General features: G+C 31.2%; 3 protein-coding genes across 4 annotated transcripts in view; all 3 read left to right on the top strand.

The window, feature by feature from the left end:
- On the top strand, nucleotides 2,999–4,078 carry LOC107637193. The gene is made up of 2 exons (XM_016340629.1): nucleotides 2,999–3,270; nucleotides 3,991–4,078. Exons 1-2 carry the CDS (start codon nucleotides 2,999–3,001, stop codon nucleotides 4,076–4,078), a joined length of 360 nt encoding a protein of 119 aa, XP_016196115.1.
- LOC107638101 lies at nucleotides 13,192–14,397 on the top strand. Of its 2 annotated transcripts, none has more exons than XM_016341274.2 (3): nucleotides 13,192–13,866; nucleotides 13,960–14,035; nucleotides 14,124–14,397. In XM_016341274.2, the coding sequence occupies exons 1-3, from the start codon at nucleotides 13,237–13,239 to the stop codon at nucleotides 14,156–14,158; spliced, it is 741 nt and encodes a 246-aa protein (XP_016196760.1). In that variant the 5' UTR covers nucleotides 13,192–13,236; the 3' UTR covers nucleotides 14,159–14,397. The 2 variants fall into 2 exon arrangements, with proteins under 2 accessions (XP_016196760.1, XP_020977585.1); XM_021121926.1 differs by having other exon boundaries at nucleotides 13,960–14,032.
- LOC107637194 (serine/threonine-protein phosphatase 7 long form homolog) overlaps nucleotides 15,619–16,000 on the top strand; it is a 1,722-nt gene continuing 1,340 nt past the window's right edge. Inside the window, exon 1 of the mRNA XM_016340630.1 lies at nucleotides 15,619–15,627. Coding sequence (XP_016196116.1) covers nucleotides 15,619–15,627 — 9 coding nt within the window. The remainder of the gene's footprint in view (nucleotides 15,628–16,000) is intronic.

Genomic DNA, 16,000 nt, shown 5'->3' on the forward strand with positions numbered 1-16,000 from the left:
TATCTTTTTTTTTAAATTATTTATTTTAGTTATTTTATTTAGGTTTTTATTTTTTAAATTTTAAATTATCTGCTTAGTTGTTACTTTTTACATTTTTAAAATCTAATGTACGCATGATCTACTTAGGTTGTTACTGCATATTCCAAAAGAAGGCACTAAAATTTTTGGAAAAAACGAAATGGTTCTATTTAAATCACATAATAACAATAATAATCAATAATTATTCAATTAGTAATTTTTACATAATAATAATAATAATTAATAATTATTTAATTAATATTTGTGTAACAAAAATAATTTTATATTTTAAATTTAAATCAAAATTAATTAAATTTTAAAAAATTCTAACTATAAGTCAACTATAAAAATATGAAATAGAGATACATAGCATCATACCTCTCTTACTTAGTATAATTGATTACTCCTTTTAATTTTTTTATTTTTTTAATAGCGGTTCATGTTCACAAAATTTTTCAGATCAATCCTACAGACTTTGTGTGTATGTATACGAGTGATAAGGTTATGAACACTACCAAGTTACGGAAATTCTTATTGCCATACTCAATTGAGATGATTTGGCTTGATGAAGGCATGAGTTTTCTTCCAATTTTTTAAATAATATTAAATTTATATTATTTATATTTTAAATTTGTTTGTTTATCCCCATTTAATTGTTCTTTGATTTTTATTTATCAATTATAGGAAGAAAAAGTACATGCCTTAGTTAATAAGGTTCTTATGTCTCGATTCATGAATTTATTAAGAGAATAAATATCTTATCAAATAAGTTTTTTTGGTGTTGGGCTCAATATGGATAACTTCAAGACTACACATAGTGAGTATGTAGTTAATTTAAATCAACATACCTATATGCACATACTTTTAGAATCGTCAAGTATCCCACAATATGGATTTAATTTTATGAGTTTTGACACTCTTAATGCTCGTGGGTTTAATTACACCTATTTGGTTGGTAAGTTTATTGTTTTAGAAAAAAGTATAAATCATTGATCAATTTATTTATATCATTGATAATTTCAATTGTATTTTTTTCTTAACAAACTTATTGACAACAATTTTTTTTATTTTAATTAATTATAGATGTTATTGGATATCTTGTTAAAATTGGAAGTGAAATAACTTTTGAAAAGGATGACAAGTCTATCAAGTACAATATTATTGAATTAGAGGTCGATGATGGATAATCATATATTTGTTTTTGTAAATCTAGAAAATTGGATATTGACTTCATTGTAAATTTATGTATTTAAAAGTTTATTATCATCTTTTTAAATTGTTATTTCAACTTATTTTGTTATGAATATTTTTGTAATATTAAACTTTTTTTTGCTTAAAGAATTTCAATTTGTTGAAAAAACTTTGTTATCACTGAAGAGATATTTTTTCTATCTTTTTATGTAAAATGTTATCATTGATACTATTTTATGAGTGGTTAGTTTTTAAATTGTAATTAGTTTTTGTTTATTTTGTTATAAAAAATTATATTTAACATTAACATTTTATTTGTCTGGAGAGTAAAATATCATTTTAAAAGATGATGACAATTTTGAGAAAATTATGGAAGAAAAGAAAGGAAAATGTACGATGTTATTAGCATGGATGGAGGCCAACAAAAAATTTGAAGCACGTCAAACTTTAACATATGCCGAGTTTCTAAATCAATTTGTTTATGATAGAGAAGCAAGGGAATGACATCCACGCAAAAAAAGAGTATTTTATCGGAAGGTTAAACTATGTTCCACCGGGTATAAGTGATATTTACTATATGAGAATTTATTTAGCTGTTTAGAGAGTTTGCACAACATATGAGTCTATTACGATAGTTAATGGAATTACATATTCTAGCTTCCAAGATGCTTGCTATTTCATGAGATTACTATGTGATGATAGCGAATTCATTACAGCTATTAATGAGGTAGCTGAACTTGCATTTGGTCATCAATTGAGAAAACTATTTACGATGCTACTGATATCTAATAGCATTAGCAAATCAGAGCATGTTTGGAATGTAACTTGGACATTATTAGCAGACGAGATACTATATGAAAGGAAAAAAACATTGAAAAATCAAGGTATTTTATTATGTCTTTCTTTTATATCAAAATTAAATTCTGTTATTACTTTTATTTTATTAATAATATTAATAATTTTATTATTGAATTAGTTATTAAATATTTCATAAAACCATCATGTGCTTTTGTTAGGACTAAACATAACTGATGAGGAATTGAAAAATTTATGCCTTATTGAGATTAAGAAGATACTCAATAGTAATGGAAGATCTTTAAGAGACCATCAATCAATGTCATATTCTAAGATGTCTGATGTTCGCCTTTTTTAGAATAAGCTAATAGAGGAGGAGTTCGCATATGACACAAATGAGTTGACTCATACAAACTTATATACAGAACAAAAGATGACTCATGAGTAAAGGTTAGTATTCGAAGAGATACTCAATGTTGTCATTACAGATTCTGGTGGTTTTTACTTCGTTTATGGGTATGGTGGGTATGGTAAGACATTTATTTAGAATGGACTTTTTTCTGCTATTTAGTTTAGAGGAAAGATTGTTTTAAATGTCGCATCCAGTGAAATTGTGTCTTTACTCCTACTTAGTGACAGAACGGCTCATTATAGGTTACCCATTACAATTACTAATGAATCTACTTGCAACATCAAGCATGGCAGTTTGAAGGTTGAACTACTCATCCAAAGTAGCTTAATAATTTGGGATGAAGCTCTAATGCTCAATAAAATGTGCTTTGAAGTACTTGATTAGATGCTAAAGGATCTTATCTCAGTTATCGATCAACATAAGACACATCAACTATTTGGTGGTAAGGTTGTTGTTCTAGGAGGTGATTTCAAACAGATACTTTCGATGATTTCGAAAAGGAGTAGACACGATATATTGTCATTAGCTATTAATTCATCCCATATGTGGTTATTCTGTAAAGTTCTAAAGCTACATACGAACATGAGGTTTCTAATGTCTTCTTCAGATCAACTTGAAAGTGAAATGAAGAGATTTGCTAATTGGATACTTGATGTTGAAAATGAAAATATTGGTTCTGTTATTGGTGATGAGTCAGAAGTTGAAATTTCAGATGATCTATTGATTACAGTTACTGATGACCCTCTCTCTCATTTGGTAGTCTTTACATATCCAAATTTGTTACCAAACATGTCAGATTACGGGTATTTTCAGAATAGGACATTCTTGCACCCACGCTTGAGAGTGTCGAGAAGGTAAACAATTTTGTCTTGACAATCTTTCCAGGGATGGAAAAGGAGTATCTAAATTTTGACACAACATGTCAAGTTGATGAGAATGAAGATGTGCAACATGAGTGGTTCACACCAGAGTTCCTGAATGACATCAAATGTTCGGGACTACCCAATCACAAATTGACTTTGAAGCCATGAGTCGCTGTAATGATACTGCGAAACATAGACCAGACTTCAGGTTTATGCAATGGGACAAGGTTAATAGTTAACAAACTTGGCAACAACGTAATTCGAGTGACTATAGTGACCGGTAGAAATATTGGCGACAAAGTGTACATTCCAAGAATGAAGTTGATCCCTTCAGATTTAGGATTGCCATTTAAGTTCCAATAGAGACAATTTTCATTAACAGTGTGTTTTGCAATGACCATTAACAAAAGTCAGGGTCAATCATTATCACATGTAGGGCTTTACTTGGCAAAATTAGTGTTCATTCATGGACAACTTTATGTTGCTTTGCCAAGAGTTAAGAGTCACAGTAGCCTCAAGGTTCTAATTCTGGACTAATACGGCAATCCAAAGTCTTCAACAAGACAACAACAAATGTTGTGTTCAAAAAAGTTTTTAACAATATTTAGGTAAGAAAAATATTATTTTCATTTTAATAACATGTTATGATTTACACTTTTGTACAAATATTTATTGTAGATATAACTAATTTATCTATAACTCTACTTTTAGACTTGAGATGAAATGTGTAACAGGGAGTACAATATCATATGTCAATTGCTTTTCTAATGAGATTAGTAAGATACTAGGTTATCGGTAAATTTTCATTAGCATTTTGATATAAAGTTTAGTATAAAATTAATATGCTACTATTACAGTTATATATGTTCTTATTTTTTCAGGAATACTATAGACTTCAAACTGTTCTATTTGTATTTTAATTTGAATAAAGATAAAACAGCATATGTTAAATAATGACGATGATAGTGTTATACCAAACTCGATAAATTTATGATTATAAAATATTAATTTACCAACCATATCAAATTTAAATGTAAATTTGTGCATCGCACGGGTTTAACACTAGTATAATATACAATGATAATAATAATCTTTTATATATATATATATATTGGATTTATGTTACTAACACTGATCTTGCATATATAATATATTTACAATAAAATATTTTGAGGTATAACGAGTAACCACTATGGCCATAGGAAAATAAACTAGCAATTAGATAATTTTACATAAATTTAATTGGAACTATAGTTCTTTTTTGATGTAATTAACTCTCAAATTTGAGGTTAATGGAAAAAATAGACATGTATGATGTATACATAACTATTAGCCTCTCACTTAATTAACGATATTAAAATTTAAATCACCAAGTATACATTACCAAAAGATTCTTGTTTCTCACCAATGGTGGTGTTAACTGTCAACTAAAAAGAAAACTGAACGTTTTTGTCCCTAAAATTTTTTATTACATTGAGGTTCTGAACTTTATAAAAATAGCATATATAAATTTTTATTTTAGTCAAATATGTTGTTTTATTTTGACAAATAAGTCTTTAAAAGTGTGATAAAATGATCTATATGTCTTATTTTTATAAAATTTAAGGACCTCTATGTAATAAAAATTTTTTGGAAACCAAAATATCCGATGCAAAATTTCTCAGAGACGACCTAGTTGAGTATATAGTTATATACTCTAAAATGTATTCATTTACATATATACTAATATGTTCTATATTTATAAAGTCTATCAATACTTTTTTTTATAACATTCTTTGATTTTTATCTAGTAAAACTAATGGTTTGTAGAAAATGGCACATCCAATATGCACAAAATTATTGTGCTCGCTTTAGACATAATTAATTTTTTATTGATTGTTTTTTAGTATCAAATATTCTTGCTATTAATATTATACAACAATAACAAAGTCTTATCCCACTATGTGGGGTCGGCTACATAGATCAAACAACGTCATTGAGTTTTATCATGTATCATGTCTACAAAGAGACCATTTATATATAAATCTTGTTTGACCACCTCATGGATGGTCTTCCTAGGCCTTCCTATGCATTTCATCCCTTATTCATCTTCTATCTCATCCACTCTCATGACTGGGTGATCTGTCAGTCTTCTTCTTACATGTCCAAACCACCTGAGAGACAATTCTATCATATTTTTCACAATAGGTGCTATTCCAACTCTCTTTTTTATATCTTCGTTCCTTATTCTATTCAATTGCGTATGACTACTCATCTATCTCAACATCTTCATCTCTACCACACTTAACTTATGTTCCTGCTCCCTTTTGGCCATCTAATAATCAGTACCATAAAGTATAGCCAGTCTGATAGTAGTGCGATAGAATTTATTTTTAAGTTTTAAATACACTTTTTTATCACATATAAAACCAGACGCACTCCGTCATTTTGACCAACCTGTTTGGATCCTATGATTTACATCATGTTCATTCTCTCCATTATCCTATATGATGTATCTAAGATACTTAAAACTTTTAACTTTTCGTATAATATTTTCTCCAATCTTCACCTCTGTATTATGATATTTTTTTCAGTGGCCAAACTTACATTCCATATATTCTGTCTTACTACGGCTTATGCGCAGACTATACACTTCTAGAATTTTTCTCCATAAATCCAAATTCTTATTTAGGTCTTCCCTTAACTCTCCCATAAGGACGATATCATCGGCAAAAAATATGCACCATGACACACGCTCTTGGATATGCTTTGTGAGTACTTCAAAGACTAATGTGAAAATGTATAGACTTAAGGTTGATCCCTAATGTAATCCTATACCAATAGAAAATTTCTCTGTCACACCACCTTCAGTCTTCACACTAGTTGTAGCCCCATCATACATGTCTTTAATTGTACGAATATATGCGATTCTTACTCTCTTTCTTTCCAAAATCATCCATAAGACTTCCCTTGGCACCCTATCGTACGCTTTTTCTAAATCAATAAACACCATATATAGATCCCTTTTATTACTACGATACCTCTCCATCATCTTTTTTAACAGGTATATAACTTCAGTGGTGGATCTGTCGGGCATAAAACCAAATTGGTTCTCTATTAATTGTGTCTCTTGTTTCAACCTCCGTTCTATCACTCTTTTCCATAACTTCATGGTATGGCTTATGAGTTTGATCCCTTTATAATTTTTGTAACTATGTATATCCCTCTTATTCTTGTAGATACATGTGCTCTTTCTCCACTTATCTGACATCTTCTTTGAGCTTAAAATCTCATTGAAAAACTTGGTTAACCAGTTGATGCCTTTCTCTCCAAGACCCTTCCATACTTCAATCGGAATATTATCTAGTCCTATTGTCTTGCCATTTTTCATCCGCTTTAGAGCCTCTTTTACCTCGAAGTCTCGGATCCTTCAATAGCAGTCGAAGTTTTGATCTTCTTCCCTCATGCATAACTAACCAAGGCTCGGAAGAGTCTTGTGTCATTTGTTAAATAACTCGTAGAAGTAGCTCTTCCACCTTTCATTGATCTTCTCATCTTGAGCCAAAACATCTCCGTCTTTATCCTTTATGCACTTAACCTCATCCAAATCTCTCGTTCTTCTTTCACGGCTCTTTGCGATTCTATATATACCTTTTTCTCCTTCGTTCATGCATAAAGCTGATAGAGACCTTTATATGCTCTTTTTCTTGTTTCACTTACAACCACTTTTGTCTCTTTCTTAGCCGCCTTATATTTTTTTCAATTATTTGCATTATGGTACAAAGACCACTATTTAAAGTACTCTCTTTTTGCCTTTATCTTTTCTTGTATACTCGCATTCCATCAACAGGACTCCTTGTCTTATCCCTCTAGATTAACCAAAACTTTCTTTTGTTATTCTTCTAATAAGTTTTGTCATCTCCTTCCACATATCCTTTGTGCTTTCATCCCCTTCTCACTTTGTCTTTTCTCCTACCCGTCTTAGGAAGCTTATTTGTTCCTCACATTTCATTCGCCACCACCTTGTCCTTGAGTTCTTTGTACGATGTCTTTTCCTCAACTTTTACTCAATGCGAAAATGCATGACGAGCATCCTATGTTGTATTGTTAAACTCTCTCTCAAAATAATTTTACAATTAATGCAAAATTTTCAGTCGACTCTCTTCAACAAGAAGAAGTCGATTTGAGAGCTTGTTATGCCACTCCTATAAGTTATAAGATGTCTGTCTCTCTTCTTAAAATATGTATTTGCGATGAGAAAGTCAAAAGTTGAGGAAAGATCCAGAATAATTTTACCATCAGTATTGATCACTCCAAAATCATGTCCTCTGTGAATATTTTCATACCAGTAAATTCTCTTCCAATATGGCCATTTAAATCTCCTCCTAAGAAAATCTTATCTTCAAAAGGTATGTCTTGGACCAAACTCTCTAGATCTTCCTAAAACCTTATCTTGTGTTGCTCATCCGAATCCACTTGCGATGCGTAGGCGCTAATCACATGAAAAGTACCTCCTTCCACCACAAGTTTGATAGAGATGATCCGATCACCCACCCTCTTGACATCCACAAAGCCCTTTTTCCATTGCTTATCTACGATAATACATACCCCATTCATATTCTTCACCTTTCCTGTATACCAAAGTTTGAACCCGGAAGTATTCAACTCCCTAGCCTTTGCGCCGACCTATTTTGTTTCTTGTAAGCACATGATGTTAATCTTTCTCTTTATCATGGTATCCACCGCCTCCATGTATTTTCCTATTAGAGTGCCTATGTTTCAAGTCCCAAATCTCAACCTTCTGTCGCTTTGATCTTTATCTTTACCTTTTTCTTTATAAACTAACTTATTTACCCTCGTCCATTCATGAAAATGCGGAAACTTTTACTCATTTAACACTACACCCGAATACTGATACATCGACTCTTGCTCATTTGACACTATACGCGAGCCATATAGCGCGTTGCTTCCGGGCAACGACCTAACTTTAGCGCAATAATGTCTTTAGTCTATGTCATGAAGATTCGACTAAATTTTTATAGGTTTAATTACTCTGTTGGTCCCTATAGTTTCGCGAAATTTTCAATTAGGTCCCTATACTTTTTTTCTTTTAATTGGGTCCCTGCACCAATTTTTTTTTTCAATTAGGTCCCTCTTGGCAGTAATTGGTTTAATTTTATAGGGACCCAATTTAAAAAAAATTCGTACAGGGACCCAAATTAAAGAAAAAAAAGTATAGAGATCCGATTAAAAAGAAATTTTGGTGCAAGAACTCAATTAAAAGGAAAAAAAATACATAGACCTAATTAAAAATTTCGCAAAATTATAAAGACCAACAGAATAATTAAACCATTTTTATATTGGCTGTCAAAAGCCTAACACAACTCTCCTCATTTATCTAAATTTAGAACTAATTATGTACCGCAAGTGTAGTATAGACAATTGCTATTAATATTAGAATGTTCCAAAAAATCCAACTACTTCAAAAAATTTTAATTGTCTTCAAAATAAAAAATCAAGTTTGATAGTAGAGAATACGATTATAGACCAATCTTCTCTTCTGGTCAAATTGAGAAACATAAGAGTGATTAAATAGTGTTTATCTTTACAATAGACATGATTACATAAAATGGTGTAGTAATTTTTTCCATTTATTTATTGAGGCATTTTTTTAAATAGACATGATGACATATTTTAGACACGAAATATTTATTTATTTTTTTAATTTTTATCCTAATCTATTTCATATTTTAAGTTTTTTCAGAAACAAAACATATATAGATTAGAATTAATTTCTATATATAAGTCTTTTTGCTATACAAGTCTTACAGGTTTTGAAATTCACTTACTTCTAAAACGCATCTCTTATGGCACGTATGTTTCACGCTCCTCCTTAACAGATTTTTCAATCAACGCGTGCACGTTCTTCTTCTTCTTCTTCTTCTTCTTCATGTTACTGCATGTTCTTCTTCGTTATTTTTCTTTTTCGTTATCGTCGTCATCAACACCACATATTCCTCCTCCTCCTCCTCTTCCTTGTTCTTTTTTTATTGGATTTTCTTTTCTTCCTTTCTTTTTCTCTTTCTCCTCCATCATTAATGATTTCGTTGTTGAATATAATAAATAATTTAAGTTCAGATTATCAATTAAACAAGAATAAAATTGATTATTATTTTTGAATCCAATCAAGTGACTGAGGTGTGGTTCAATTCAGAAAAAAAAAATACAGCATTTGAGGAAATATTTTTCTGTATTTGCAGCAAATTTGGGTGTAACACGAAGATATTTGGGTATAAAATGAAGATATTTGGGTGTATTTTTATTCTGATAAGTTCAGCATAATTTAAAACTCTTCCTCTTCCTCCTCATCTTCTGCTGCTGCTTTTTTTCATCATCATCACCATCTTCTTTTTTTCTTATTCATCTTTTCTTTTTTGTTTTACCTTCTCAAGTTTCTTCTTGTTTTACGCTCTTAACAAGAATAAAAACAAAAAAATAAACAAAGAAGAAGAAGAAACACATAATACTGTAAAATTACTTGAAAGAGGATGAACTTACATTCATTTAACTAAAAGAAAGAAAGAAATAAGGAAAAGAAGAAGAAGAAAAAAATATAGCATTAGAGGAAATATTTTTCTGTACAAAAATGTTATTTGTACACTAAAATCAGCCACTAAAATTAGCCACCAATATATTTGTGTATAAATACATGTGTGCTTTAATTTATTTTCAATGTATATTTGTATTCCAATATGTATTTTATACTGGTGGCTGATTTTAGTGTACACGTAGCAAACTCATTTCTGTATTTGCAGCAAATTTGGGTGTAAAACAAAGATATTTGAGTGTATTTTTATTCTGATAAGTTCTGCATAATTCGGAACTCTTCCTCTTTCTCATCCTTATCTTCTGCTGCTTCTTTTTTTTTTTCATCATCTTCACCATCTTCTTCTTCTTTTTTTCTTATTCATCTTTTTTTTTTTATTTTACCTTCTCAACTTTATTCTTATTTTACTATTTTAATAAGAATAAAAACAAAAAAATCAAACAAAGAAGAAGAAGAAACACATAATGCTGCAAAATTACTTGGAAGATGATGAATTTACATTCATTTAACTAAAAGAAAGAAAGAAATAAGGAAAAGAAGAAGAAAAAAATGTAGCATTAGAGGAAACATTTTTCTGTACAAAAATGCTATTTGTACACTAAAATCAGCCACCAATGTATTTGTGTATAATACATATGTGTTTTAATTTATTTTCAATGTATATTTGTATTCCAGTATGTATTTTATACTGGTGGCTGACTTTGGTGGTGAATTTTAGTATACACATAGCATAACTCATTTATGTATTTGCAGCAAATTTAGGTGTAAAACGAATATATTTGGGTGTAACACGAAGATATTTGGGTGTAAAATGAAGATATTTAGATGTATTTTTATTCTGATAAATTATGTATAATTCAGAACTCTTCTTCTTCCTCCTCCTTATCTTCTGCTGCTGCTTCTTTTTTTTTTCATCATCATCACCATGTTCTTCTTCTTTTTTTCTTATTCATTCTTTCTTTTTTGTTTTACCTTCTCAAATTTCTTTTTATTTTACTCTCTTAACAAGAATAAAAACAAAAAAATCAAACAAAGAAGAAGAAAAAATACATAATGCTGTAAACTTACTTGGAAGATGATGAACTTATATTCATTTAACTAAAAGAAAGAAAGAAATAAGAAAAAAAAGAAGAAAAAAATGTAGTATTAGAGAAACTATTTTTCTGTACAAAAATGCTATTTGTACACTAAAATCAGCTACCAATGTATTTGTGTATAAATACATGTGTGCTTTAATTTATTTTCAACGTATATTTGTATTCAAGTATGTATTTTATACTGGTGGCTGACTTTGATGGTTGATTTTAGTGTACACATAGCATAACTCATTTCTGTATTTGCAGCAAATTTGGGTGTAAAACAAAGATATTTGGGTGTATTTTTATTCTGATAAGTTCTGCATAATTCAAAACTCTTCCTCTTCCTCTTCCTCTTCCTCATTTTCTGCTGTTTCTTCTTCTTCATCTTCTTATTTCATATTCTTATAATTCTTTTTGGGAGAAAAAAATCAAACAAAGAAATTGCAAAATCAAAAGAAGAAGGAGGAGAAATACGACGATGAAGATGAAACACGCGAAGAAAAAAAGGAAAAACACAAAGAAGAAGGAGAAGAAGAAGCAAGAAGAGGACGAGAATGAGGAGAAACACGAAAAAAAAAATGACAGTTGTGATTTTCATCGAGGAAGAAAATGAAGAGTCGTTCATAATGGTAAAAGAGTGTTTTAGAAACGTAATGCGCGTGTTAATACGTTTTTGCGGGTGAGCGTAACTTCTGTTGGGTTTGGCCCAACTTGTAAGGGTCTGTCTTTAGTAAGCTCAAGCCTTTTGAGCTTTTCTAATAGACACAAAATATAAATTAAAAATATACCCCACATGGGGGTTTAATAATAATAATAATTTTTTTATGTTTTAACTAACAAAACCCTTAATCCAAATTCAGCCCCACCCCCAAACTCACACCCTAATTCCCAATTCCTTTCCCCCTGTTTACTCACCAGTTGCCTCACCAGTTGCCGCCACCTACTCTACTCTCCACTGGTCTTAGCATTCACCGTCGCCGTTCAGCCAAGCCGTCGCCGTTGCCGTCCAATCCATCTTCCAGCGTCGTTCGTAGGCTCTCCCTCCCCGTCTCCTCTTCTCTCTTCTCTCTTCTCTCTTCTCTCTTCTCTCTTCTCTCTTCGAGTGGTTGTCAGCGCTCTGGTGCTCCATTCCCCCTGCATCCTCCACTTCCAGAGTAACAATGGAGCCTCAGACTCAGGTATGAAATTACTTCATTGATTTAATTTTCTTTTTGTTCCTTTTATCTTCTTGTTGCATTCCTCCAATCCCTTGTATGAATCTGTTGTATTGCTTCCTTTCGTTGATTTCATTCAATTTTTTTGTTCTATTTATTTGTTCTGATTCACGGGTTGTAGGCTATATTTGTTCTGTTTTGTGCTACAAGTATCTTGGCGTAGCTAAGATTCATGCCAATTATTGTTCTATTGGTATCTAACATAGTGAGGCATGAGGCTTCATGGATTTTACAAACAATGGTACGAGAATGGATGTGGATGCGTAAGAAGTAAATTTCTCAGTTCTTACTTTTTAGTGATGTAACAAACTCTGATGTTCTGGTTTTTAGTTAACCTGTTCTTATATTCTGTCTTTGAGTAACCAATGTTTAGTTAGTTATGCAATTTGCATTAAAAGAAGAATGCCAAACTATTTATAGATGATTCTTTTTTAATGAAATGAGTAAAAGAAAATAGTTCATCTAGATCATGATTTTTCTTATGCCAAACTATTTATAGAAGTATTGAACAAGTTATGAGTTCTAGCTATTTGATGTTGTGTTTTTTATTTCATTACTTTTGGAGGCTACAACAGCGGAGTTGTTGAGTTTAGTTTGAAAATTGCTCTACTGTTTGTTTACATTTATGGTTCTATTATGAGTTTAACAACTGACTCAAGGAAACCTTTGAATGCTTGTTGACTAGTGTTACATTATGTTTGAGAACATGTGCGGTAGTGAAATGAAATGACTATGTCACTGTGAAATAAGGAAAATTACCTAAATTCTGATACATGATTATATATCATATTTATTAGGCACATGCATATATATGCCCTTGGCTTTTAATTTGGATTTCAGTAGTATCATTTTGCTTAAAGCTTATTATGAACTGTTGCAATTTATTGGTTGACTAAGCAAGTGCCTGTAAAGTGAGTGTTTTAGATTTGAGTAATGTTAGAAAATCAGCTAATTTTTTTAAAATTATTTTAAATTTTAAAAAAACAGCTTCTTTCACAGCAGTGCAAAATTAAACAAATTACTTATTGAAAAGAGTTCTTGCAAGATTTATCAGGTGTCAAAATTTTACAAGCCTAATATGATATGGCATGTGTCTTTTCACGGAGAGCAAGATGAATTTAAATGCTCATGCATGAGAATGGACTCCATAGGTATTCCATGTAGTCATATACTTGCTGTTTTGGGTTTTCTAGACATTGCAGAGCTGCCAAAATCATTAGTGCTGCGAAGATGGACTAGAAAAGCGAAGGAAGGCATTAGTGGGTATGATGACATGGGCGGCTTGATGGAGGATTCCTTGGCTATCAGTCGGCGTGCATGTTTGGCACATTGGTGTAAACAAATTATGAACGAAGGGTGCCTAAAAGGGGATATTTTTAATGAATCACGAGATGTATTGGTAAATATACTTTCATGTATTAGGACTCATAGCGGGGACAATAACATGATGGAGGAGCATGCGGAATACATGTATGAAGACCTTGCAAAGAATGGAAGTACTGAGATAGAGACCACAAGGAAGCCTAAGCGTTGCAGCTACTGTCGCAAGGGTGGGCATAACATTGCTACGTGTTCTATGAAGAAAATGGATGAAAGGACTCCCCAATTTGATGATGACGCTGCGGAGAATATTGAGGGTGAAGACTACTCCTTCGTAGATGCTGAAAGTGATGAGTATGTTCACACTGAATGGTTTGAGGAGGAAGATGTAAGTTCAATACATTTAAGTTCAAGTATATTTTGTTACATATAATATTGTATGGCTAGCTCATAAGCCTTCCTATTTGCTGTTTTGATCCAGGAATATTTAGATTCCTCAAGGTATTATGAACAGAGTGGTGGCGAGACTGAGTCCTCAATGGATTACGATTCTGGTGGTATAAAATGTTTTAAATTTTATTTTTTATTTTTTGTTATACTTAGTTTACTCTTTTTAAACTTAAAAATATGTTGCTTAAATTTTAGGGGCAAATGATGATGATGATGAGGCAGAGTTGTGAACCATCCGTTGCAACAATCAAAGAGGAGTTTAACAGCACTTTTTTTCTGTTTCTATTAGTTTTACTGTTGGAACTTGGTTACATCACTCTGAATCTTAAATACTTTAGAACAGGAGAATGAGTTATTCATTTCAGATAAGGGATTGTTGTTCCCTCATTAATCTGCAACATGCTTGTGACCTGACTTCATTGCATCCTTATTTGAGCATAAGCTATATTGGTTTATCTTTATTTGACAATAGTTCTCTCTTCTACCGGCTCTTATTTTGATTTGTAGAAGAATTAATTTGTCCTTTTTACCTTGGTTTCTTTAATGATTGTGTGCTGACTCCCTTCCTTATTTAGAATTTGCACTTGAAGTCATATTTTAGTTCTTACTTCTGTTTGTCATTCATTAAAGCTTTCCTCATATTTCATCAAATGATTAGCCTCAAAATTTTCAAAAACAGGAATCAAATATGTTGATCTCTGGGTGGCCTCTTTTATTCTTTTCATGAACATATTTGGTAGCTCCAAACTAGTAAATTACTATGAGAGCTTAGTGTGTGTGTATATATATATATTTGTCAGGGACTATACAAGTTTATACTCTTCTTAGAACTCATTTTGCTAGAAACTTGCTACTTAGAAATAGAGATTGAAAGCCAATGTTGTAAGAATAGTTTGGGAGAGCTTTTCGTATAAGATCTACTGAACAAAAATTGGGTACATATGCTCAAAAGGATCAATTTTCAAATTCTGCTCAACAGAGTTCCCATCCCTTATTGTCATGGATTAAGAGGCTAAATGGCTAATACTTCATAATTTTGAAACTTCCAAGTATTCATAAACATTAATCCAATTCAGTTTTTTATGCTAGAATTTTAAAGTACTTGCCATATCATATCTTTGATTTACATAATACATTAATAATAAATGTTTTAAGAATTTGTTAGACAGCTCTTGAAAGGGTGACTATGAGGCTGCACTTGAGCACTATGTTCTTGCAAGCATGGCTATGTCAGCAAATGGCCATGAAGTAGATGTTGCCACCATTGATTTGTGATTCAAAGGGTTGAAGCTTTTGAAGAAGGCTTTGAAGATATATGGTAATGCACCTGGACAACAAAGCACTGTTACAGGGATTGAGGCACAGATGGGGGTAATGTATTACATGCTAGGGAACTATGCTGATTCCTATAACATCTAGGGAACTATGCTAGGGGTAATGTATTACATGCTAGGGAACTATGCTAGGTAAGACTTGTAAGTCAAAAAGAATTAATTCGTACCATTTTTAACTAAATAATTAATTACAAAAATAATCAAATCTAGTATAATAGAATAATCAAAATTTTGATAATAAAATAATTAAATCTATTTATAGTAGTATAATAGAAAAATTATATGACAAATATGTATTTTTGTACAGATATTAATTGGTAATGATGGAAAATTTTTAAGTGTGCCATTACTTTATTATGACACTGGTATGTCAATATATGAAAAGTTTTTAAGTGTGCCATTACTTTATTGTGACACTGGTATGTCAAATACAGTCCGGTCGAAATTAAAACTTTTGTCGTGTTGTGTGCGGTGAATTACTATAAACTTTTCTTGAGTTTTGCTTAAAAGACCAATTTGATAATTATGTTGCAATAACTGTTGAGCAATGAGAACAAAATTAAAAAGTTGTTGAAGTCGAATTTATAGTGCAGTAGGATATAAACGTCTCCCGGGCTCCGTTCAAATGTCATGGGCTACGGGGCTGGGCTTAGCGAGGCTGTGAATAATACAACCCAATCATGCAATGAAACTCTATTTATTGGCATAACTTTAATTCGTTATATATATATATATATA

This window comes from Arachis ipaensis, chromosome B04 (genome assembly GCF_000816755.2).
Source record: "Arachis ipaensis cultivar K30076 chromosome B04, Araip1.1, whole genome shotgun sequence".
Lineage (NCBI taxonomy): Eukaryota > Viridiplantae > Streptophyta > Magnoliopsida > Fabales > Fabaceae > Arachis > Arachis ipaensis.